Source organism: Saccharomycodes ludwigii, chromosome II (genome assembly GCF_020623625.1).
Source record: "Saccharomycodes ludwigii strain NBRC 1722 chromosome II, whole genome shotgun sequence".
Taxonomy (NCBI): domain Eukaryota; kingdom Fungi; phylum Ascomycota; class Saccharomycetes; order Saccharomycodales; family Saccharomycodaceae; genus Saccharomycodes; species Saccharomycodes ludwigii.
In genome coordinates, this window is record NC_060201.1 from 220,953 (window position 1) to 247,039 (window position 26,087).

General features: G+C 29.8%; 10 protein-coding genes across 10 annotated transcripts; 4 read left to right on the forward strand and 6 right to left on the reverse strand.

The window, feature by feature from the left end:
- Positions 1-132: 132 nt before the first annotated feature.
- On the forward strand, positions 133-1,788 carry IME4 (mRNA (N6-adenosine)-methyltransferase; the record flags this gene model as incomplete). The annotated part of the gene is made up of 1 exon (XM_046080303.1): positions 133-1,788. One exon carries the CDS (start codon positions 133-135, stop codon positions 1,786-1,788), a length of 1,656 nt encoding a protein of 551 aa, XP_045935556.1.
- A 513-nt stretch (positions 1,789-2,301) lies between these two features.
- Positions 2,302-2,664, forward strand: COX13 (cytochrome c oxidase subunit VIa; the record flags this gene model as incomplete). Its single annotated transcript, XM_046080304.1, has 1 exon — positions 2,302-2,664. The coding sequence occupies one exon, from the start codon at positions 2,302-2,304 to the stop codon at positions 2,662-2,664; it is 363 nt and encodes a 120-aa protein (XP_045935557.1).
- A 751-nt stretch (positions 2,665-3,415) lies between these two features.
- CDC55 (protein phosphatase 2A regulatory subunit CDC55) lies at positions 3,416-5,011 on the reverse strand (the record flags this gene model as incomplete). The annotated part of the gene is made up of 1 exon (XM_046080305.1): positions 3,416-5,011. One exon carries the CDS (start codon positions 5,009-5,011, stop codon positions 3,416-3,418), a length of 1,596 nt encoding a protein of 531 aa, XP_045935558.1.
- Positions 5,012-6,353: 1,342 nt separating this feature from the next.
- RPS26A (40S ribosomal protein eS26) lies at positions 6,354-6,716 on the reverse strand (the record flags this gene model as incomplete). Its single annotated transcript, XM_046080306.1, has 1 exon — positions 6,354-6,716. One exon carries the CDS (start codon positions 6,714-6,716, stop codon positions 6,354-6,356), a length of 363 nt encoding a protein of 120 aa, XP_045935559.1.
- A 2,477-nt stretch (positions 6,717-9,193) lies between these two features.
- On the reverse strand, positions 9,194-9,658 carry COX4 (cytochrome c oxidase subunit IV; the record flags this gene model as incomplete). Its single annotated transcript, XM_046080307.1, has 1 exon — positions 9,194-9,658. One exon carries the CDS (start codon positions 9,656-9,658, stop codon positions 9,194-9,196), a length of 465 nt encoding a protein of 154 aa, XP_045935560.1.
- A 1,907-nt stretch (positions 9,659-11,565) lies between these two features.
- SCDLUD_001394 (type I glyceraldehyde-3-phosphate dehydrogenase) lies at positions 11,566-12,615 on the reverse strand (the record flags this gene model as incomplete). The annotated part of the gene is made up of 1 exon (XM_046080308.1): positions 11,566-12,615. The coding sequence occupies one exon, from the start codon at positions 12,613-12,615 to the stop codon at positions 11,566-11,568; it is 1,050 nt and encodes a 349-aa protein (XP_045935561.1).
- A 1,091-nt stretch (positions 12,616-13,706) lies between these two features.
- SCDLUD_001395 (putative hydroxyacid dehydrogenase) lies at positions 13,707-14,936 on the reverse strand (the record flags this gene model as incomplete). Its single annotated transcript, XM_046080309.1, has 1 exon — positions 13,707-14,936. One exon carries the CDS (start codon positions 14,934-14,936, stop codon positions 13,707-13,709), a length of 1,230 nt encoding a protein of 409 aa, XP_045935562.1.
- A 550-nt stretch (positions 14,937-15,486) lies between these two features.
- Positions 15,487-16,905, reverse strand: STR3 (cystathionine beta-lyase STR3; the record flags this gene model as incomplete). The annotated part of the gene is made up of 1 exon (XM_046080310.1): positions 15,487-16,905. One exon carries the CDS (start codon positions 16,903-16,905, stop codon positions 15,487-15,489), a length of 1,419 nt encoding a protein of 472 aa, XP_045935563.1.
- Positions 16,906-18,812: 1,907 nt separating this feature from the next.
- SCDLUD_001397 (uncharacterized protein) lies at positions 18,813-22,190 on the forward strand (the record flags this gene model as incomplete). The annotated part of the gene is made up of 1 exon (XM_046080311.1): positions 18,813-22,190. One exon carries the CDS (start codon positions 18,813-18,815, stop codon positions 22,188-22,190), a length of 3,378 nt encoding a protein of 1,125 aa, XP_045935564.1.
- Positions 22,191-24,329: 2,139 nt separating this feature from the next.
- SCDLUD_001398 (C2H2-type zinc finger protein) lies at positions 24,330-25,898 on the forward strand (the record flags this gene model as incomplete). Its single annotated transcript, XM_046080312.1, has 1 exon — positions 24,330-25,898. The coding sequence occupies one exon, from the start codon at positions 24,330-24,332 to the stop codon at positions 25,896-25,898; it is 1,569 nt and encodes a 522-aa protein (XP_045935565.1).
- Positions 25,899-26,087: the final 189 nt, after the last annotated feature.

Genomic DNA, 26,087 nt, shown 5'->3' on the forward strand with positions numbered 1-26,087 from the left:
ATACATTTTATAGAGAAATATATCTTTGAAATATATCTTTGAAATATATCTTAGAAATAATAACCCTATAAACATAAAAAAAAGTTTGGGTATTAGAACTACAACACTAATCAACTAAACGCCAACACCAGCATGATGTTACCGAACTTGGTTAGTTATTTAATAGAAAATGAGACCATATTATTATCAGATCCAATTAATGGAGAACTACGCGATATTTACATCTTATATAAAGAGATCTGCAATAGTAATAATATGATATGTAGTTATGCAGATTTTGTATCTATGATTGATGAAATACAAAATTTAGCCAAGGAATCATTATATCTATCCAAAACCTGGGAAAGTCAGGTATCATGTACCAATAAGGACGATAATTATAATAACAATTGTAACACCGAGCAAAACGGATACAATAAAATAAGTGGCATAGATCTAATCAATTTAAAAATATTATACAATAAACTAACACGTGGTAATTACTATGAATATGAAAAGGGAAAACAGTCTAAAAATAATAAAATTACGGCTGACACAAACCCAACGTCACTACTGGATACTTTGGAGAAACTTGTTAGTGATGATAGTGAGTTATATACCACCAGTCCAAATGCACAAATGTATTGTAAGATGTATGAATTATTGTACAATAACAAACCGTTTTCATATAAATTAGCAAAAGAGCGTATACTACATACTGAGACACCGCAAGCTTATAATCCTATTTGTAGTGATAGGGAACATATAACAAGATTAACCTCCATGGTAACAATAATAGATAACCAGGTTTATGATGTAAATTGGGGTGGTAGCAGCGATTCTATGCTGTATGAGTTGCGTAAATGTTGTTCTACACATATCCATTACATACCTAATTACAAACCGCAGACAGATGTGAATATAGGTGATTGTTCATATTTAGATACATGTCATAAGTTGAATAGCTGTAGATATGTTCATTATATACAATTGTATCCTAAAGATATGCATGGTATTTCCGGTGATGTTAATGTAGCGTCTTCGCCTCTCTTGTTGTATACGCACGGACAGAACTGCTATGGTTCTGATAATGGCGATAATAATAATAATAATAATAATAATAATAATAGTGGCATTAAACCTTTACTACCCAAACAATGGATTAAATGTGACATAAGGAAGTTTGATTTCAACATCTTGGGCAAATTCAGTGTGGTTATAGCAGATCCAGCATGGAATATACATATGAATTTGCCGTACGGAACATGTAATGACAACGAGTTATTGAATTTGCCATTAGATACCTTACAAGACGAGGGCGTTATATTTCTATGGGTTACAGGGAGGGCCATTGAGTTGGGCAAAGAAATTTTAGGTAAATGGGGGTATAAAGTGATGAACGAAATCAGTTGGATTAAAATTAATCAGCTAGAAAGGACTATTGTTACAGGAAGAACTGGACATTGGTTAAATCATTCCAAGGAGCATTTATTGGTTGGTTTAAAGGGAAATCCTATGTGGCTTAATAGACAAAACGATTTGGATATAATAGTTTCGCATACGAGAGAAACATCTCGGAAGCCTGATGAACTATATGGTATGGTTGAAAGATTGGTAGGATTACACGCTAGAAAATTGGAAATATTTGGTAGGGATCATAATACCAGACCCGGTTGGTTTACTATCGGTAACCAATTAAATGGGACTTGTATTTTTGAAATGGATGTTAAATTGAAATATGAGAAATGGCAAAGGGAGAGCACAACCACTGTTGGTAATAGTAATAGCACTCGTAGTTTTTGTAGATAATCACAGCTTATACGAACCAATAATATCACAAGAAAAAGAAGGGCGAAAAAAAAAAAAAAGTATTTTTGGAGACTTACGTACCACAGACGTGCACGTAGAAGAAGAATTTGACAAATATGTATCAAATCCGTATAAAATGATGGAGTCTGGTTTATTACGTGGAAACATTGCGTAGAAACATCGCGTAGAAACATCGCGTAGAAACATCGCGCACAAATATTGTGTAGAAACTGCGTAGAAACGAACAAAAAGAATAAAATCAACTCATTTTTTTTCATTTTTAATTTTTTTATTTTTTTTTTTATTTTTATCGCCTGGAAGTACTACTACTACAACTGCCATTCCTTTGTCTTGACTGATTTTTTGTTGATTTCTTTTTTTTTTTTTTTTTTTTTTTTTACTAATCTTGCGTTATTTATAAAATATTTATACTTATATATTCATATATTTATATCCTTTCATCTTTCTTGACAGACAAATAACAAACAAATAAATAAACATATGTACATTAAAATGTTTAGACAAGCTGTTAGAAGTATTTCCACCAAAGTTTACCCAGTAGACAAAGCTGCTGGTGAAGCTTTTAGACACCATTTAGAGGCCACAACTGCCCACGCCAAAGAAACCACTGCTTTATGGAGAAAGATCACCTTTTTCGTTGCATTTCCAGCTATTGCATTGGCAGCCGTTAACACTTATTTTATTGAAGCTGAACATGCTGAACACAGAGAACATCTAAAACATGTCAAAGATGAAGACTGGCCAAAAGATTACGAATTCCAAAATATCAGATCCAAACCATTTTTTTGGGGTGATGGTGACAAAACTTTATTTTGGAACCCAGTTATTAACAGACACATTGTTCGTGATGAATAGAGATGATTAATATATTTTTAAAAAAATTTGTTATTGTGTGGGCTTAATATTTTATTCTAATTTATTCCATCTAGTATATATATATATATATGTATGTATATAACTATTTATTTTACATTATTCGATTTAAATAAAAAACCATTAGAGTGATTTTAATAAGATTCTATGACTTGTTGGTTTATTATAATTGTCCTTTTCAAAAAAAAAAAATTACATATTTTATTTAGGTATTTTAATTGGGTTTTAAGATACTATCTTATTTAAATTTTATACTACATATACAAAGAAGTAATTATAATTATGCTGATTAATATCTTACTATAAATAAAATAAAAGGATAATAATAAGGCAAAGTATTAGTAAAGTAATTATATAATTATATATATGTTTTTTTAATAAAAATAAAAAAATAAAAAAATAAAAAAATAAAAAAAACTATATCCAAACAAAATAAAACAGAAATATAAAGATACAATAAACCGAGTCAATAATCTTAATGGTGGTGGTAACGTCAAAAGTATAATAATAATATTGGAAACAACATCAAATTTTCTTAATGATAATTATATTCATCTTCCAATGTATAAATATCATCCTTCCTTTAATCTCTCTTCCTCCCCCTAGGTTTTATAAATGTTCTAATAAATCAACACCTTCACTTTATTATTATATAATAGTTCCCTTTCTTGACTAATTTATAAGAGAAAAAAGAGGAGGGGGGGGAACTCCTTGTTTAGCAGCAGTATAGATATTATAATGATGAAAATATAAACAAGTTGTTTGTAGCAGCAATAGCCACGCTATTTTCACTTGGATGCCATGAAAAATGCAATATACTCTTTTTGAAATCAATGTCATCCTGTAAGAACCCGCTGTTGTTATTATTATTATTGTTACTATTAGTATCCCAAAACCCATTGCTCATATTGTCGCCTGTACCAATTTTATCGTTTTCGTTGGAAGTCTTGAATGCATTTTTATCGGCCTGTAGTCTTATAACTTGGTTACTACTTTTCTTTGCGTTGGCAGCAATAGTTGCAGCATTTGTGCCGTTAGATAAAGATGACGATGATGATGATGATGATGATGATGATGATGAACCAGTAGTGTTACTGTTGCTGGTAATACCACTAGTAGTAGATTCTCCTGTTGTTGCCGCATTTGGATAAATAAAGAAATTATTGTTATAGCTACCAGTCATTACACTTGAGGAGTCACCGCCAAAACAAACTTCAAATTTATCAAAAATAGCATCGTTTTCATATGTGTCGCTCAAGCGTTCTTTCAATTGGTCATGAATGTTAATGGTCTTAACTGGCTTGTTGTCCATATTGACGTCCCAAATTTTGACAGTTAGGTAATCTCTAGAGGCAATATATCTTCCGTTAGGACTAAACTTAACATCACTTATAGAGGAAGTAATCTCTGTGAAAAAATTATGACTTATAGGGTCAGTGTACTCTTCAAAAGTCCTTGATTGGTAGTCACATAATGAGTTGGTTCTCATGTCGCATAATTTTATAGTACCTTTACTACTGGCATACATAAATAAGTTGCAATGAAACGGATGGAATTCAGCGCTAGTGATGACCTCAGTTAGCTCTTCCATATTGGCGGGTTTAATATCTACAATATTAAAAGACTGATCTGGTATATCAAAATTCCATAAATTGATTCTCAAATCATCTGCACTAATAAAAGTTTCGCCGTCGCTGTTAGGAGAAATAGAATTAATATGGTATGTGTGAGCATTGGCATAGATTCTCTTTGGGGATGCAGCAATAATTTTATCGTGTTGAGTTAATCTGGGTAATTTTAAACTTTGGTACGACAGAGTAGTAGTACTATTCCCACTAGGAGTAATGCTATTGTTACTAGAACCAAACCCGCTAAAAAACCCATTTCTGCTATTACTTGATATATTGTTGTTTGTAGTGGTAGTGGTGGTGGTTGCTATACTTAGGTTATTTTCGGCCACGAGTTTGATGGTTTTTTCATAGATTTTCCATAGTTTAATGGTTTTGTCGTTAGTAGATAATAAAAAATGTGCTTTATTGGTTGGTTTGCACCATTTGATTTGATTGATTTTTTCTTCAATTTCTAAAGACTTTAAGTAATCAAATTCGGCATCATGACTTTGAAACTCAGTCATGAATTTGTATTCACAATGCTTGGTATTATTATTTCTCTCAAACAACACTACTCGCCCGCCACGATCACCTGTGGCTAAATAATCACCTGTACTAGCAAATTCAACGGCCGTAATTATATCGGCTTCAGTCACCACTATATCAGCTTTGTCGCCAAAACATTGGCTAAACTTAAAATCAAAATTATCCAATGACATTTTATCGTAATAGGTTCCTTTTGGGTCTGTTTGTTTTTCTTTTATTCTATTTATTATTGTGTGTGTGTGTTTTTTTTTTTTTTTTTCTCTCTTTCTCTGATTTAGTAAAGATTAGGTTGTTAAATAATGGTTCAGTAATTTTTAAAAGAAGAAAAAGAAAAAAAGAAAAAGAAAAAAAAAAAGATAGAAAAGGAAGTGATAGAGAGGGTTGTTCTTGCTTGTAATATAATAATAATCTACTAGCCTCTTGCACTTATTCTTGTTTTGAATAAAATAGATGCTAATTAATAAGAGAGAAAAGGAATTAAAAAAAAAAAAGAGTTAGTAAAGATTAACTCAAAATGGAAAAGAATATTAAGGGGAACTACAGGATTGGTAAATTGCAATTGGGTTAAAATTAGCAAGGAGATCAAAAATGAAAGGGGAAAAAAAGAAGGAAAAAAGAAGCTTGCTTTAAGGATATTAGAAATGTTCACTTCCTTTATTTAAAGAGTGGTAAAAGAAAAAAAGAAAAAAAGAAAAAGAAAAAGAAAGAAAATTTTTTCTATTTTATTTTGTTGGGCTTTAATCGGAAAAAAAAAAAAAAAGGGAAGGGGAGTCTCAAAGGGAGCAGTCACATAATGCAACCGATGGCGTTACTTCCTTCACACACGCAGCAACAACCACTGAAAATAGCGTACAACTGCGGCTGTGTCTTTATATAAGCAACTAATTAAATTATTATTAAAGAAAAAAGATTTGCCAATTTTATCCCAGCTATTTATTTTTTTTCCCCTTTGCTTACCCGCACATATCCAACCATATTACTACGGTTAACTTTGGTATGGTTTTGTTCACCCCTAAAAAAAATGGAATATTTACCTATCTATTATTGCTCTGTGCTCAGAAACTATCGGAGAAGAAAAAGGGTGGTAAAATGGTGGCAGCCAATATTCGCTATCCCTGACAAGCAGTTGGCCACAGAAGATCAAAAATAAACCACTGATAAAACTTACCCAAAATGGCTCCCTTAAAAAAAAAAAAAATATATTCCCATTTTCAAAAATTAAACGTCTCTCTACGCGTCTGTCCAACTTAACTGTAATCTTTCAAAGGATCACACTGCAAATTACGTCAGTAACTTTTCTGTTTTTGTTTCTGTTTCTGTTTTTATTTTTTCTAGCATCCGCTTTGTGCCGTTAAATTATACGCACGTGACCAATCACGGCATTTCATCCCTCTCAATCCAAAACATAAACACTAAAAAGAAAATAAACTATAAATTAAAAACGACATACGATAACTAAAATCATACATACATAATAAAGGTAAAAAATAATACTTTAATTATTTAAACTTCAATTTATAAAGCTTTCTTGGCGGCATCAGCTGGAGAAACTCTGTTACCACCTCTTTGGAATCTTTGTCTAGATGGAGGAGTTCTAATCTTTCTGTCAGTTCTAGATCTAACTCTAACAATTCTAGCATGAATAGCACAAGAAACACAGTAGTGTGCCTTGTTGTACAACTTTGGCAAAGCATATTCAGCATAGACAGAAGCTTCGGATAAATCTCTAACAGCGGCAGCTTCAACAATGTTTCTAACACTCATTCTCTTGATAGCCTTATCTTTTGGAACAGACTTGGAACAGTTGTTACATCTAACTGGTTTGACATGACCTCTACCCTTCTTGTTTCTACCGTTGGAAGCTCTCTTTTTTGGCATCTCTGTTTTAATAATAAAATATAAAAATGTTAGTAAAAAATTTTCATTTTTTATAATCTTGTTGAGAAAACAATAAATATATATATATATATCTGTAATACAGTAGCTTTATGGTAATAGGAAAGATAGACTCAGAACAATTCACTTGTACGATAATAAAATAATGGAGGGAAAACCACTGGAAAAGATTAGCTGATATTTCACAAAACATAATTTCATCCAAATTTTAAATTTTTAAAATTTTAAAAGCAAATTACACTATAATGTTAATTACAACTTTTAAAAAAAAAAAAAATATCATAAAATTTTCATCCTTTGTCGATTCAACTTTTTGGCAGTTGTATAAATAAACCACCTTTGATCGAAATATCTTAAAAATATTCACTTTCCTCTCATAAATTATAGCACAATATTGTATTAATAGTCACGAAATAATGGACACTGTACACTTAAGTCAATTTGGATCCTCCTTTTACCCCTATACATCACTTAAAGCGTACAATCTCAATAAACTGAATATAAATAGCTCTCTAATAAGTGTTTAACAATTTTTTTTTAATAAGTTGAAAGAACTTTACTAAATCTTTACCACGGGTTCATTTGTACTTATCTTTTCCAACATCCTACTACCACAACCACAATCAATCCAAACTGATAAATGCAGTAACATTATAGCTAGTTACATTACATTATATATATATATATATATATATATATTCTTTCACATTTCCCACTCATATTTATAATTATGTGATCACCTTTATAACATACTTGATTCTTATACTATTCTTAGAGTTTTATTTTTTTTTTTTTTTTAAAGTAATTATCGACAAAGTAAAGAATTTAAGAAAGAAAAAGAAAAAATTTTAGAAAAAATTGTCATGTACAAGTTACATTCTAAATGAGTGTATTCAAAATATAAAATTGGATGTTGTGAACAAAAAAAAAAAAGATAAAGGAAGGAGAAGAAAAGAAAAAGAAAAAAAACAATTACTATCAAATTATTCTAATTAAATTATCATGGCATGGGAAATTGATGAAAATAAATATTAATAAAATAATGTTCCGTATCTATTATACATGTCTAAAAGCATTGGCAGAAGAAAGGCATGATAATTTGTTAAAAAATTATACAGAAAAAGGCTTAGAAAAAGAAAAATATCTTCCTAGGAAGAAAACAAATTACTAAAGAAAAAAATACATGAATGGAAAAAATTAAAAGACAGCCCATAAAAAATTTACACAAATATAATGTACTATATGGTGTAATGAAACTTAACATTATTGAAATTTTTTTCAATATAAAAAACAAAAAAAAATAAAACTAAAAACATTTTTGTACACGGATGTACAGATGTTTGTATATGTCACAACTACAAATTAAAAATTTGTTTAGATCAACATACTAACCCTAAAAAATGCACAAGATGTTCGACAATATTAAACTTGTTAAAAAAAAAAAAAAAAAAAAAAAAAAGATCAGATACAATCAGGATATTATGCAAGACTTATTAAAAAGCATTTTAAATCACCAGCAAGGCTTATATATCAGGCGAATGGCATTAATTTTAATACCTCGTCCATTAGAAATAACTGAAAAGTAAATACTATCAAATCTGAATAAACTCGCATAATTAAAAAACTGTTTCCATATTTGCTATTTCATCCGGTATTGAATGACAGATTGATGAAAAAATATGTATATTCTCAATTTGACCCACTTTTACAATTAAGATACAAAATATTGCTCATTACTCGATTTTCTTTCCTTTTTTTTTAAAAAAAAAATTTGGTTTTTCTTGTTGTCAAAAAGATTTTCAATTGCAAGATAGTTTAAAAGTATTATAGTTAAAAATACGGATGCTGTCCTCTAATTTTTTTTATAAACTATATTATGTCAATACCACGCGCTCTTTCAAAAAGAAAGGTAATGGAACAGATCCAGCTGTTGCTAAACCACTAAAATTAAAAACATTTGTCGATTCAGCAATACCTTTTCGCTAAAATTTTTAGACAAGATTTCATTTCATGTTCAACAACAATAATATTTACTAATCTAATTTTCAGTTATTTTATGAAAATTAACTTTGATGATAAAACAATTTTTGAATTCAGATAAAACAAATAGCTCCTTGCCTATCCCGACTTATGTAAGAATATACACATATAATGATTATATTAAATAGGAAAAAAAAAATAAAATAAAATTATTAGGAATAATAGTAAAACTCATTTTTATTGCTTCCTTCTGCTTCTTGTTTTCCTTACATATGTACGACGTAACAAATATAGAATAAAAATTAAATAAATAACATCTGCAAACACAAACTTTGTATTATGAAAAATAGAGGAAAATAAAATTAAAAATGAAAAAAAAAAAAGAGGAAAGAAAAGGTAGAACAAGTCAAAAACAATAAATCAATTGGCCAGTTAATTAATGCCTTCATAAAAATACTAAAAAAAAAAAGTTTAGCTGTTTAATGGTGGCCATTCTTTTTAGAACCTAATGGATTGATAGCATAAACAGAACCACATTCCCAACATCTAGCAACCTTGTCGACGGTTGGCTTCAACCACATAACGGTGTGAGAATCGGCTGGAGAACCGGTACAGCCAACGTAACGATAATCATCGTACGAATCAACAACAATTGGGTTCTCTAAAGTACCTATTCTGCTTGAATCTAATGGCTTAGTATCAAAAATTTCAACACCTTCCAATTTACCCAATAATTCCAATCTTTCCAAACCTGTGGCTTGCTCAAAGTCAGTTGGAACAGTACCTTCCTTGGCACCTGGACCAATCAAACTTTCTGGGCCATCAACATCAGCTAAAGAGGAAGAAGGCTTGAATACTGGTTTGTGTTGAAATAAAAATCTGGAAGTAGTAAAAGCTCTGGTAGCTGGAGTGGCTAATTTAAAAGTTTGACGTAGAGAAAACATTATGTATCGACACTAATGATGCTGAAATGTATGATGTTATTATAATATAGAATGCTTAATGCTTAGTCTTGTAGTAAAAATACTGGATTGAAATTATAGAAGTGCAAGTGATTTGCTAATAGAAAGGAGAGAAAAAAGTTTCTTAAATCAAGAAGAAAGTGGAAAAGAAAAAAAAAAAAAAAAAAAGCGCAGACATCTTAACTAATGGACTCAAAATTTAGGCAATAGCTTTGTCAAGTAATAATTAGGAAAGAGTCCTTAATATTCGAAAAATAGCAAGTTGGTTGAAATTAAAAGCCTAATATACGATAAATCCTAATCCTTAAAGAAATCTAAAAAAAAAAAAAAAAAAAAATTAATTTATTTTCTCTCTTTCGCTCTATTCACTTTTGTTTTTTAGCAAAGAAAATACTGCACCACACAGCGCACTTATCACTTTCTACTAACAAGAAAACATACTGCCAAATTAAAAAAAAAAAAAAAAAAAAGGACGATTTTAGCTGTTACTTGTAAGTGGTGTTATTTTCTCAATTCAAAATTTTATTGGTCCATCATCACGTGAACAGTAAGATCTAACACAACACCAATTATCGATAATATGCAGACTTACATATAAAATTTTGCAATAAATAATAATTCTTTTGGATTATGCAAGCCACTTTTATCAAAAAGTGTTCATGTACTAGTATCTAGTGAAGTATGTTTTATATCAATAGTTTTACAAAGAAGGGAGAGGGGGGGGGGAGAGAGAGTAAAAAGAGAATTACCATTCTTGTATACCTAACACTACGTCTCAAAAATAAGGAAATGAAGGTAGAATCTGAAAAGGGTATTGGGTGAATTCAATAGAAGTACTAAAAAAAAATCGTTTCAGTGGGATTTGTAGTGGTTAGCTGAAAATATTGAGTCTACCATGCCATTCTGTTAGTGCTAGTTACTCAGTAGCTTGTGGTGAAGACACAATGTTAAATAAAAACACGAGCTAATGCTTTGTATTTGCCTTAACTATTGTAAGAAAATTATTTTGGAAAAAAAAAGAAAAAAAAGGAAATAATAAGCTTTTAAGTATTCGATAAGTTAAAAGATACAAAGAAGATTATGGTGATCAAAAGTATCTAGGCATTTTTAAGAAAAAGGAAAAAGTGGGCAAAATAATAATAGCAATAGATATGGATATTGAACATGGTAAGAGTGTTAATAATTGATATAAAGGACTTGCTTGTAAAAATATTAACAATATGTCCGATCTTCGTTAATACGCCTATTTCGTGTAAATTTATTTTTAGAAATTTACGTATACAATTTTATGATCTAAAAAGGGAAAGTAAGGTCCGACGACAGGGACAACCCCAATAGTAGCAATATTAATACGTACCATCCATCACCTTTTACAAATTTTAATTTCTAAAGCCAAGAAACCAAGCGTAATTAGTTTAAAATTAAATAAATAAATAAATAAATAAATGAATAAATAATAGTAAAAAAAAGGGAAAAAATTGAAGGCATTAATAAAATGTCCTTTGGATCATCACTGGAACATATAAATGAAACACGTTTTCTTTTTTTTTTTTAATAAATATTCATTGTTAATCATAAAAAGACGTATAAAAAGTATTCTACTTCTTTGCGAGTTTTGTTGTCTATTTAGCTGTTGTTAATTATCTAGTTTTAAAAGAATGATATTTTTGATGGCTGCCTAATAATATAGTTAATTTTCATTTTAATTACAAAAAAATTCTTGCGGGGGGGGAAAGAAAGTTTTACTAAATATTAAACTCCGGCTCTACGGAGATATCGGTATATTACCGAAATCCATCACAATAAATAAAATGGTGCTGTAATTTAACCAACTGATACTAAACAAATATTAAGATCAATATTAAATACAAAAGCAATGCTGTTGTTACTCAAGCATGTTGCTGTCTGTCTCTTTGGGCAACATACTCAATTAAGTCAACAACACGAGAAGCATAGCCAAACTCATTATCGTACCAGCTGATAATCTTAAAAAATCTTGAATTCAATTCAATACCGGCTCTAGCATCAACAATAGAAGATCTGGAATCACTAATAAAATCGCTAGAAACAACCAAATCATGTGTGACACCCAAAATGCCCTTCAATTTGCCATTACTATAATTTTCTAAAGTCTTGATAATTTCTTCATAACTAGTATCCTTTTTGGTTCTAATAGTCAAATCAACCAAGGATATATTTACTGTTGGCACTCTGATAGACATCCCAGTGATTTTTCCCTGCAATTGGGGTAGAACTTTCCCAACAGCTCTAGCAGCACCTGTGGAAGATGGTATAATATTGCCCTGGCAACTTCTACCTCCTCTCCAATCTTTACTCGTGGTAGAACCATCCACTGTTCGTTGCGAAGCAGTTGTAGAATGTACAGTGGTCATCAAGGCATCTTCGATGCCAAATTCTGCATCCAAAACTTTTATTAAGGGGGCTAAACAATTCGTGGTACAAGAAGCATTAGAAATGATTTTGTCTTTAATTGGATCGTATTTTTCATGGTTGACCCCAAAAACGTACATGGGGGCAGTTTTAGAAGGAGCAGTAATTAAAACTTTCTTTATCTTGGTATGTCTTGAAGCTGTGTCTATTTCCTTGAAAATACCAGTTGAGTCAATAACATAATCAACGCCATAATGATTCCATGGAATGTCTTCTGGATTACGGAAGTGAGATAATGGGATATTAATGTTATCAACAATTAGAGAATCGTCGGTGTACTCTACAGTACCACGGTATTTACCATGTGTGGAATCGTATTTAAACAAATAAGCAGCATATTCGGGCTTAGTGGATGGATTATTGATTAATTTAACGTGAACATTCGGATGAACTTCCATTACAGAGCGTAGTACTAATCTGCCGATTCTTCCGAAACCATTAATACCAATGTTGATGCTAGAAGGTACAGTGTCAGAGGCGGTTGTCATGTTTGATTATAAATTGTATTATGGCAAATTGCTTTATTTATTTTTGTTTTTGTTTTTGTTTCTGTTTTTTATTTTTATTTTTATTTTTTTTTTTTTTTTTTTTTTTTCTTTGGGAACAGATTAAAGATATTTAAACAAAAAATAAGGTCCTTATATACATCTTACTTATTATTGTGTGTTTCTATTTTTTCCAACTAGACTACTAAATATCGCTATAACTATCACAAAAGGAGAGAAAAGGAAAAGGAAGAATGGGACAAGATCATGAATATGTTTAATAATCCTCCCGGAGCTTTAGTGTCAATATAAATATATACCGAAAAAAGGTAATTATTATTAAGGCATCTCTCTTTTTTCCGATGTATTCAAGTCATAGATAAGCATTTTTATCTACGCCACCCCTAAGAAGCATTGCAGTGTGGATATGACTTAAAATAATTAATTAGGTATCTGTAAACGTAAATATAAAAGCAAATATATGCGGAGAAAGTAATTTGCTACCATTGCTAACCATTGTGAAGCTTAGCTATCTAAGTGTTGTACTGTTTGGATTGCGTGACTTCTTTTTTTTTTTTCCTCTTTGCTTTGTCCCTGTATGGGTATAACGTAATTGGGTCTGTCCCATTAAAAATGTCTAACCTATTTAAGTAAATATACTTAATACTGATTTTCAAAATTAGTTTACTATTAAATATACGTATATTTATTACTTTAAAGGTAACATTTCACTTAATTGCTAACCTTCTTTTTCCCGGGGTAATAATGCATTAGCACCGCAAACTGTCAACAAAGCTGTATAAAAAGAAAATACAGCCAATCAATCTAAACTCCGATTAATAACTTTTTTGACACAACTTTTTTGCTCAAAGAGTTGCTCAAAGAGGGAAAAAATAAAAAAGAACGGAAAAAGTCCGGGTATAGATAAACAGAACTTGTTACCAATTTAGTAATCTCTGTCCCCCCTCTTCCTTCCCGCGCGTGATAAATGATACTTAATGTTATGTATATATTCATTTATTCCAAGAGTTAAAATTATACATAATTAAAATTAGAAAAAAAAAAACTCATAACATCCATTAAAACGTAATCCGCTATGGCATCAAAGATAATATTTCCTTTAAAGAATGTTCACTACTATATTGGTAAACTGTATCGGTACTACTTGCAATATGCGGGGTAAAACTACCATGCGATAATAACAAACTATTTTTATCCATACTATTATCGTTTTCTTTATTCTTAAAGCATATTTCACGTTCAGTATTGGGTTCATCATAATAAACATCAGTGCCAAAACTTCTTAGCTTGCTAATAAGTGTAGCTCCATCTTGAAAAGTAATACCTGGGAAATCAACAATAAACCCACGACCTAAATTAATAATTGATAATTTGGATAAATCTTTAAATTTTTGTAAAAACTTGTTGTTAATTAAATTCTTGGTTGTTGATGTCCCTGGTAAACAAATAACAATGCAATTAAATTGGTTCAAACTTTCATCAGGCTCCAGGATATTTTCCCAAGGATAGCATTCGTACGGTAATTGATCGTATTTTTTATTACTTCTAGTAGAATAAAACACTTTCATATCCAGTCCAAACTTCAATTTTTGACAAACTTTTTTACCAATTCTACCGAAACCTAGGACCAAAACTTTTTTACCGGACGGAGATTCAATTTTAATACCTTGTGGTAGCTCATGACCGAATGCAAAATTTTTTGTGTCAATGTTGTTAGCGGTAGTATAGCCATCTCTTACTATTGACCTTGTTTCAATCGTATCAAACCCCTGTAAAAGTATGGATTGTTGGTAACTAAATTTTCTAAAACTCTCTAGAACATGCCATAAACAACAATCGGCAACATCGTTAGCAATTGCATCGTGATCAAAGTTTACTATTTTTAAATCGGGTCTATGTGTTTTAATCCACTCTGTATCAACAGAGTTTACACCTTTAGAACAAAACACTAAAAGTTTTAGGTCCGCTAGAATATTGGGAGTGCTATTAACATCTTCATCTTTAATTAATAGTTCATTGGGTAACTTATTAATGGGGTAAAAGGCTTGGTACCCACAGTAAATAGCTATTAAAGGGTTTACATTGTGCTTGAAATTTTTTTTAATAAATTCGATAAAAGAAACTATCTTTCCACCATTAGTGTTAGTGTCGGTATTATAATTAGCATTGGTTCTACTAACTTTACTCTCTTCAAAGTTAAAAAATTTACAATCAAAATTATCCAAAACTTGTTGGTAGTAAGGAGAGGAATAGTCCGGTTCAGCTATAAATAAAACACCATATTTATCAATATTATTGGCCATTTTTTATAAATATATGTATAATTATCAAGTTTTAAAAATGGGTCAATATCAATTTGTTTTTTCTTTTTTTAAGTCATTATTGATGATAATAGTAATAATAATATCATTATTACTAGCATATACATATATATTAATATTATATTCATGTACAGAGTAAATTTAAAAAAAAAGAAAGAAAGAAAAAAAAAAGACAAGTTAAAAGTAAATAATATATTACGATATTACGCGGGGAACAGGGGAAAAAAAAAAAAAAAAAATTGATTTATAATAATAATAATTATTATTAATATTTTTATCATCTAGCAAAAGCATAATAGTAGTAATGTTGATATTGGTATTAGCACAACATTGGTATATTGATATTGCAAAAAAAAAATTGATCACATAATATAAATATCACCATTAGTACTAATTAATTGTTTGTTTGCTTGTTTTTTTCTTTCTTGTAGTGTCCCGTTGTAAAAACTATATATATATATATATATGTGAATCTATTTCTGATATATAACAAGCAAAAAAAAAATAAAGTACATTTATGATGAAGTAAAAACTATAATTTTGCTATAGAAGGCTGGTACGAAAGAATACTAGATTTCATGGCATGCTCACCATTATGTTCGTTCTCAAACAGATCATAAATATTGGGTATTTTACCAACCTTGCCTATAGTATTTACACCAACATGGCCGTTAAGTAAATTAACAATTTTTTCACCGCCATTGATCAATTCAATGCAGCCGGCATCCACAAATGCACGTAATAAATCATTCTGCAAATCTTGTATATTTTCAATACCGCAGCATAGTCTAATCAAATCTTCTGGGAAATCCCTTTCTTTTCTTAATTTAGGATCAATTGAAGCATGTGACATCTTGCAAGGCATGGAAATTAGTGAATTAACGCAACCAAATGAGACAGTGCAATTCCATATTTTCAAAAATTTTGAGGTTACAATTTTTTTGGATTTATCAAAACAACCTGTTTCAAAACTGAGCACAGCACCAGGGCCTTTATTGAACGATTTATGTAAGTTATATTGAGCATGATATTCTTTCAAACCCACATAGTTTGTTTTATTAAACCCGCAACTCTCCACTAACCATCTACTTAAAACCATAGCATTGAATTGTTGTCTATATAGCCTAACACTTAAAGTCTTCAATCCTCTAATTAACAACCATGAATCTAATGGAGACAACCCACTTCCCACTGAATTAATAACAAAATATAATTTTCTAGCTATCACCTCATTTTTGGCGATAATAACACCGGCCATGATATCGTGATGACCATTTAGATATTTTGTAGCTGATTCGTAAACTACATCAGAACCGAATGTTAATGGATTACAGTTTAACCCGCTCATCATGGTATTATCAACAACGACAATACAATCAGAGTTAATGGACTTGATTACGGAAATAATTTTGGGTAAGTCGGCAACTTTGCATAGTGGATTAGTTGGACTTTCCAATAATACGCATATGCAACGCTTGGCATATTTCTTGTAAGTATTTAAAAATTGTTTTGTGTTTGTGGTATCAACATGGACAACATCAACTGTATTGCCAATAAAATCCAACAATCTTTGGGTGCCACCGTATAAGTCATCGCCCGCAAGGATGATAGGTTTCGTGTGCTTGTTATTAACCATAATAGAGACCTCGCTTAGTACTAGGCCACGTAAGATAATGTCCAAACAGGCCATACCACTATTAACTGCAAAAACGTAATCGCCATTAATGTTATCATATAATTTAGCGATTTGATGCTGCAATAAAGTTCTTGTTGGATTGCCTGATCTTGTATAATCATATTTTTGTGGCTCATCCAATGAAGCCTGTTTAAAAGTAGTAGATTGATATAAAGGTGGGACACTACTACCAAATTGGTCATTATTATTCGAATTTAATGAAATTAATTGGGTTTCCACCGAAAGGCTGTTGTTTGATGAGTTGGTATTTGACATTATGCGCGTTATTTTTTACAATTATTCCTTAATATTATTGTGTAATGGGTATTTATACAAAAAGATTATCTTATGTTGTCTGAGTTCCCTTTCCTTCTTTCTTTGTCTTTGTATTTTAGAGTTGTGAGTTTAAAAATAAAAGTATCCTGACAACAAAATGATAACTTTGCTAGAATTTTGAAATAAAGAGAGGAAAGAACAAATCAATAGAATTGAAAATAAAAAAAAAATGAAAAAAAATTAAAAAAAATGAAAAATTAAAAATTTATCTAAAATTATTGGAACTTATATAACTTAAAAAAAAATGAAAAAGAAAAAGAAAAAGAAAAAAAAAAAAAAAAAATAAAAAATAAAATGCTCAACTTGTATTAGAATGAAATTGTTGAAATATTAATGTTATATGGAATAGTCATCGTCGTCTATAATATTGATATATTTTTGTTAGATAGAAGAGCACCATTTTCTTTTTTTTTTCTTCCTATAAAAATTTTGTTTTGCTATTTTGTGTCTCTTTCTCTTTCTTTCTCTCTCGCCCCTTAGCCATCTAAAAGCATAAAAATATTGAATCAGACCCAAACGGTTTATTGGGAACGTCGGTGTTTTTTTTTGTTTTTTTTTTACCACCACAGTTTTAGTTTTTTTGTGTAGGTGTCTTTTATGTAGTGCGCAGGAAAATAACACCGACTTTTGTTTCTATATCTAAGTACATTTCTCACTTTCTGGCAGATTTTAGCCCAGTTTTGCCAATGATGAAAAAAAAAGAAACACCTGTACATTTATAAACGTGTCAATCAACATAATAAAGAATTAAGCCTTGAAAAAAAAAAAAAAAAATAGTTAGTATATAAGTAAACTGTCAAAGATTCCCTTAGGAACTAACTCTACACTTAGATTCAAAGTCGATCAAGTTTCCTCTATATAACAAGTCACGTCACTAGGAATAACACTATATAGCTTTCCTTTAAGAATATATTGTTACTCTATTTTTCTTCAATGTTAATAACCTTTATGAAAATATTCATCGTGAATTGTTTTATCGTTAGGTAGCAATTATATGATTAAATTTATATGGTCTAACATTGGATATCTAGTAAAGTTGATAAAAGAATGAGGGATAGAGAAAGTTAACTTTTTAAGTAATGTCGCTTGTGTGTTTCCTCCCCCGCAAAAATAGAATAAAAAGTATTCCCATATAACGATGTTTATCATTAGTATTAGAGTGTTATGCATGAATCCGGGTTATATTCGTATTCGGATATCCTTTATAGATTATTCTTATTGTTTTGATATTTTTTTTTAAATCCAGAAAGCAGTAAAAGAGAAATGTGAAAATGGTAATATCACTAAAACTTTACAATCAATCGGAGATAACAAAGAGAATGCAAAATGTGTGGGTGTCTACCAAAAAGGTAACGATCAAACAAGAGGGAAAAATAAAAATCATGTGATTATATTCTTGAATGTAATAATATAAATCATGGATAAATAAATAAAAAAAAACATCACAAGTATATATCTCATCCATGCATTTTCTTTATTTTGTTTAACTTGAAACAGTCATTTGTAGATATATTCTTATGATTAAAGATATAACAACGACTGACATCCATATTTATTTTGATTTGCTTTGTTCCTCTCTTGTCTTTTTATATTTGTTTTTACTTTTATTCTAGGAAAAAGTAAAAAAGAAAAAAAAAAAATAAAATAAAAACACAGATAATTTTGCGAACGAACGTTTTTTTTTTTTTTTCTTTTTTTTTTTTTTTCTTTTTTTTCTTTTTTATTTTTGTTTGATTACCAAATTAGTAACACAGAATATACTTTTAAGTCCTGTAAAAGCATAATTATCGTCATCTTATAAATAGGCTCAGAAGAATAAGAGCAAAAAAAAAAAAAAGAAAAGAAAAATGTCTTCCAAATTAATACCAATAAAAGACCAAGCTGCATTGGTTTTAGATGACGGTAAAATTTACAAGATTCAACATAAAAGACAAAGAAAGATTTTGAGTTGTGTTTTATGTCATCAACGGAAAATTAAATGTTCCAGGGAACACCCATCATGTGCAAATTGTATTAAAAACGGTTTGAATTGTTGTTACTTTGTTAATGATAGAGTATCAAATAGACCGGGAGAAACGCAACGTCAGCAACCTAATGGCAATAGTTTCGATGTGAACGAAGGCTCTATACAATTAAACAATAATGATTTAGATTCGATACGACAGAATGGTCATATTATGGTTAGTCAAAAAAATAAAACTACGGAAACTGATGATAATGATGTATTATTTACGAATTGTCACACTAAGAAAGATATGAAATCCAAGGAAAAGTTATTAAAAGCTATAGCAGAGGCTAAAAAGTACCAAGAAGATGAAAAATACTTAATTGAAGAGAGTAAAAAAAGAAAGAGGAAATACACTAAAAGGAGTAAAAAGTTCTTTAATAACAATAGAGATGGTGATATGACTCCCAAAGTAAATAACTATACCAATGATGATAATGATAAGACTCATTCTAGTGATGTAATTTTGGGACCTACAAGTGCTTCTAATAGTCCGACTATAAATAATAATATGAGCACACTTCCTGTACCTAATAATAATAACACACATGGCATAAATACTTCACACAATAGCATAAATTCGAAATTCCCACCAACAATTTCACAATTACAGCCATCGCTTTTTGGTAATTCTGGGAATACTGTAGCAATGTTTCCATCTCTTTTATCAAACAACAATCTGTCATTTGTTAGCAATAGTAATAATAATAATAATAATAATAATGATAATAATAATGATAATGATAACTTAAAAAATGAAATTAATACAACACCGTTAACCAATAGCACCATCTTCAATACTCTACCCACATCAAATGACACTGATAAGAATATATTGACAAGCTCTAAATTTTCTAATAAGATTAAAAAATATTTGCCCTCCAAAGAAAGATCTTATGAACTACTAGAAAGATATATCATTGCAGTACATCCTTTGTTGCCTTTAATTGATTTAACACATTACCATAAACAACATGATAATTTTTGGTCTATTAATAATAGTTTCCATCCAACCAATTTCCTTTTGCTATTATTAGCCGTGAATTTTGCATCAACTAAATCATTATATCATGAATTACACGATCAAACATTAAAATTTGAAATGGACAGGTACAAGAATGGATTGGAATTATTGTTGAACAGTAAAATAATTAAAAAGACCAGGAGGTTATTAATGACCAGACTAACAGCACAAGTTTTGGTAAACTCAGTCTCAGAAAATCCTAAAATTACTACGATAGCCGAGTTAGTAAGATTATCACAAAAACTAATGGTAGATTGCAATAATATGGACAAGATTCAGCGGATCTTATGTTGGCAAATATTCCAACTGGATACTTTAACTTCTTTGCATAACAACTTATTACCCTTGATAAAGTTGGATGAATTTGAAATGGCATTGCCCTCAGAAGTTAAAGAAAACGGTGTTTTGGATCCAACTATATGTTTTTTGAACGCAAAATATAGATTTGTTTTGCTGCTAAATGATTTGTGCTCTAAAACTAAACAAGGTGTATTCAATGGGGTTAAGGAGCGAATAGTGGATTTGCACGCCTGTTGTATGGGCAGTGCACTAAGTTTAAGTAATTATAAACAACAACCAAACAATGCACAATTAACACGAGAAATGAATAAATTCATAGACTGGGCAATGTACATGCTGAACACATTTGCCGATAGAGCCTGTTTGCTATTGCATTTGAATATCATTAAAGTCACTATGCCTGTTCTAACCAAGAGGAAAAGAAAATTACAGGAATTTGGTGAAAATTTTTTAGCGATACAAAGTATTTTAAATGATAGCGGTACTTTGACATTGCAACCTCGTCAAGGTAATGCTGCTAATATGTATGACTACGAGGATTTTACTACTAATTTGGTTCCCGCATCGATACATTATCTAGATGAGTTTCTAAAATGTTACAATAAAATGTTTATGCGTGATAATAATAACTACAATGATTATTCCCTATATAACTGGGAATTGATAGTCAGCAATATGCCAATAAACGCTATAACATTTGCGTTAAAAACCTTGGCATTAGATCTGAATAATAATGTTGGATGTAGTGGGAACAACAAAAATAACAAAACGCTTGACTACAATTTAACACATGATTTGAGATTTATTTTACTACAAAAATCTATACCCGTGGTAGATTATTTATTGGGGACGGCACATGTTGTTTGTAGAAATTGTTTTGAACTAGTTAAATTATTGTTTGAACTAATTAAAGTGAAATTTGGAAAACATGACTGTGACTATGAATGCAGCGTCAATAGTATTAACAACAAAATAGGGGAAAGAAAAAATTCGGATAGTTTAGAGAATAATAGTGATAATACTAGTAATATCAATAATAGTAGTAGTGATGGTAGTAAACGAGATATAATACCGCAGCCTACGTTACACCATTGCAATTTAAATGGGATGACTAATAATAGTGGTATTAATAATGGCAGTCGATTATCTGTAAATATTAAGGATATCGCCTTGAAATTTGAAACAGAATGTGGAGAAGCTGCTACCACTTCTAATAATTACATTACTAATAATACCAGCAACAACAACAACAATAATAACAATAATAGTGCCGAGATGAGTATTGGTAAAATCATGAATAGTAATGATTTATTCCCGTTGTTAGACGCTAATCTGATTACAAAAATGCACACTATTGACACTAGTAATAATGCTGATTGTGGTGGGAATGGTTTATGTACTACTGTAAATAATAATCATAATGAAGGTACTATATCATGTGCACAAATTGCACCAGGTATGTTAAAAACTATGCTAAGAAACAATGATAGTGACATTAATAATAATAAAAGTGCAGGTGATAACAGTAGCAATTATAATTATTATTATGGGAATGAGAATAACTCAAATACTGGCGAAATAATACAAGAACAAGTTGAAGAAACACAATATAATAAACTTGCCAAATTACAAAGGATTAAGATTAAAGTCCAAGCACATATAATGCAACTAAATGAAGATGATGAAGATTATGATGATGATGATGATGATGATGATGATGATTCTGACGATGATGATTCTGACGATTATGGAAGTCAAAATGATGGAGATGAAAGTCACCACGTTAAGAGTAGTTGTAATGACGGTAGTAATATGGTTGAATATGATGAAGATTATTATAGAGAATTTGAAAACGCATTACTAGAAATTCTATGTGGTTTATTAAAGATGACTTAATATTTTTATTTATAGGTATGGGTATTGTGTCGCTGATTTATATTTTCTAGTTGATGCCAATCCGGACTTCTGGAATGAATAATGGGTTTAGGTACAGTATCTGCCTATCACAATGTGTGGAAAAGAAAAAAAGAAGAAAAAAAGAAAAGAAAAAGGGAGGGGCGGAAGGGAGAGGAAGAGAAAAGGATGTTTCCATTTTTGTTAGGCTTTAGCCGCTGAAGTTTAGATGCAAGTATGATAATGTGTAAATGGCAAGGAGACAAAGGGAAAGATTTGAAAGTATCCGAAATATACCAATAATACATAAATTGTTTTTGGAGGGGGCGGATGAGAAGGGGGGGGTTGAGCAAGGGGGTTAAGAAGAGGAGGAGGTAAAGGTTTTTTTTGAGTTAATTTTATTTTATTGCCTTTTTTTATGTATTCTTTTGGTATTTTCCGAGATGTATGGGTAGTAATTTTTAAATTTTTATTTTTTTTTTTTTTTTTGCCTTTACGTAATACCTTTTTTTTAATGTGTGGGTTACTATGATCATAATAATAGTTTAAAAATTTGAGTTATTTTTTTTTTTATTTATTTTTTTTGGAAAGTATGAAAGAGTGTAAACAGAAATGGGCTTGTTGGTGAATCGGTTAAAAAAAAAAAAAAAAAAAAAAAAGTATAAGGTGGTACGGTGTTTACTATTCAATTTTTTTTTTTCCATGTTACGTAACCAAAATAAAATGAATAACTTGTATTTTTTTTTTTTTTCTTATTAATTAATTAATTAACGACCGTTTCATTAAATAATAAAATTAGTCAAAAAAAAAAGTTTTGATTTTATGAGTGATTTAATTTTCATTTTTATCTTTGATGCTATAATAGCCTTTATCATTTCATACGAGTATTTTTATGCCTTTCCTTCTTCCCCACTGATTATGCCTCTTTCTTTCCCCCCTTCAATTTTAATCTTTTTCAATTATTTAAAAAAAAAAAAAAAAAAAATCTCATAAAAAAAAAAAAAAAAAAAAAATGCGGGATATTTTATTTATTTTTTTTTTTTTTCCTTCTTCCTCTTTTTAAAATATGTATATTTTTTTTGACAACAAACAACGGCAGTAGTCTTTCTTTTGTATTATACATGAAAGCAACCAAGAAAAATGAAATAACATTTAAAAAAAAAAACCACTCAAAACCAAGTAAATATTATGGTTGATTAATTAAAACATCTGATTTTTTTTTATTTTTTTCAGATAATGTACTTTGGTTGAACAAAAGGTATCTGATTTGTTTTATTAGAATAATAATATCTACACGAAGCTATTAAAGATCATTGAGATCAGGATGTATATATATAAGTGAGAATGGAAATGAAGTAGTACAATCTTATGTAATATTTTCTTATTTATCTTCAAGGTTTTTGAACTCAGTTTCGGTAATTAAATAATGATAATAATTAGTACTAAAAACTAATAAACACAACAAGTTATACTTATCTATACTCGAACCCAAAAAAAAAAAAAAAAAAAAGAAAAAATCATAACGTAAGGGACAAGCATCAAAAGAAAGGAATTTGGAACGCATATATCCATTAAGATTTGTTAGTACATTATTGTATCACTTCCCTTTGCAAAGAAAACAGACAATAAAGCAGAAAGCGTTGATCGTGCTAGTCATATTTTAATTTTATTCTGTTTAAGAAGACGATTATCCTAAATAGAACTCCGAGTCTAAATCCGATTACCCGTTTTATTCTTTATTTTCAATCTTTCATTTTCTATTTTTCTTCGTTTAAAAAAAAAAATATTTTTTATTTTCCTTTTTTTTTTTTTTTTAAGCGGGAATTTCTAATTTAGGGATCTTTTTTTTTATTACCTTTGAAAAAAAATACGAAAACAAAAAAAAAAAAGAAAACAAAATACACGGAAAACGCTAAGAACGTACATTCAGATAAACAATAAAAATTGGTTTGATTTTTAATAACAATCGAACCCAAAATTATCCACCCTCCATTATATCAACTCTTATATAAATAAAGCAAGAGATAAAAGGAAAAAGAAAGAAGAAAAAAAAATAATTAAACTTCCATTTTCATTAAAGGGAAAAAAAAAAAAAAAAAAAAAAGAAAAAGAAAAATGTCAACAATTGCCGATACAAACATTATGAATACAGTCGATATTATGGAAATGTTTAGATCTATGGAAAATAGTAACAATATTACAAATATCAATTTCGATGAATACAAGGGTAGCAGTGCCATCATTAATTATGAAAAAAGCCTTCAAAATAATAAGGTTACTGATAATTGTAACAACAACATCAATGCTGATGACTTAGATCTATTATACTATTGTAAGCCTACAATAAATCCAAAGAGTTTGGTAACGACGGTATTGAATGCTAAATCTAGTGACACTATACCAAGTTTAGATATTAATTGTGCTGGTAATGATAATATTGCATGCTGTAATAATTCTTCTAACATAAGTACTAGTTCTACAGAATATGAAGATAATGATTATTACGAAGATGGAGACGAACAATTTTATGAAAATCAATACAATAAGATCAATAATTTCAACACCGATAATAATAATGATAGCGGTAACGGTAACAACAGTGGTGGGTTGTTTGGGTTGAATTATTTGAATGGGTGTTACAATAACATTGCTAGAAATAACAGTGTTATCACTAATAATAGTAATACTAGTACTTACCTGAATAGTTTAGAATCATCTCCTATACCAGGTAGCAATAATAATAATAATAATAATAATAATAATAGTAACGGCGATACTTTTTTTGTTAGTGATAACAATAATAGCAGTAACACCATAGATGATTATCTAGAATCACCAATTACTGTATCATCTAGTACTTCTATTAGTAACATGAATAATAATTCTTCAACTGACATTTTTTTATTAAGTGAATTTTTAAACAACGCGTTGGTAAACACCAAAAATGCAACAACAACAAAAGTGGTCACTGCCGTTACTAATAATAATGATGATTGTGGCAGTGATAGTAATGATAGTATTAATAACGTTAATGTTGGTGCAGGTTTGCTAAATAATATCAACATTAATACACCACCATCTATTAATATTGGCGGTAATGTCGTCGGTGATATTGCTAAACCAATACTGTTATCTTCTTCTGCCTCTACGTCTATTAATTTTCCATTATCTCCAGTATCCGTTTCCAATATTAATAAGAATAATAACGCTAATGGAGTCAATGGTAATAGTAATAATGCTTTTCAACAAACTGGTAACAAGATAATACCAGCAACTACAACTACGAAAAGGAGGACCGCCAAGAATAAAATGAATCACATTACTACAAAGAGCTCAACACATATTAATAGCGGTAAGAGTTTGCGTTCGAAGCATCTAACTCCACCAACATCGCCTAAAGTGATAGCCATTGTTAATGATGCTGACAAGAGCAAAAATAATAATAATAATGTGTCTGATGCTGTTATCAATAGTACTGCGCCAAAAGTTATACTTCATCCAAAGAAAACCAGGGGACGTAAGCCTGTGGAGGATCCTGATAAGCACTACGCATGTGATTATTGTGAAAGAAAGTTTAAAAGACAAGAGCATTTGAAAAGACATGTTAGGTCTCTGCATATGGGTGAGAAACCTTACGAATGTAGCACATGTCACAAAAGATTTAGCAGAAGTGACAATCTAACTCAGCATACAAAAACTCATAAAAATTGATTGAATGGTATCCTATCTTATATATTCCTTAACTATTTTTTTTTTTTAATACATTTTTTTTTTTTTTTTTTTTTTTGATTTATTATTTACTAGTATTTTATATTGTTTAATGACTTTATTGGTATATACATATATATGTGTATGTGTATACCAATATATTATGACGTTGTGGTTAAAATTTTTTTTCTT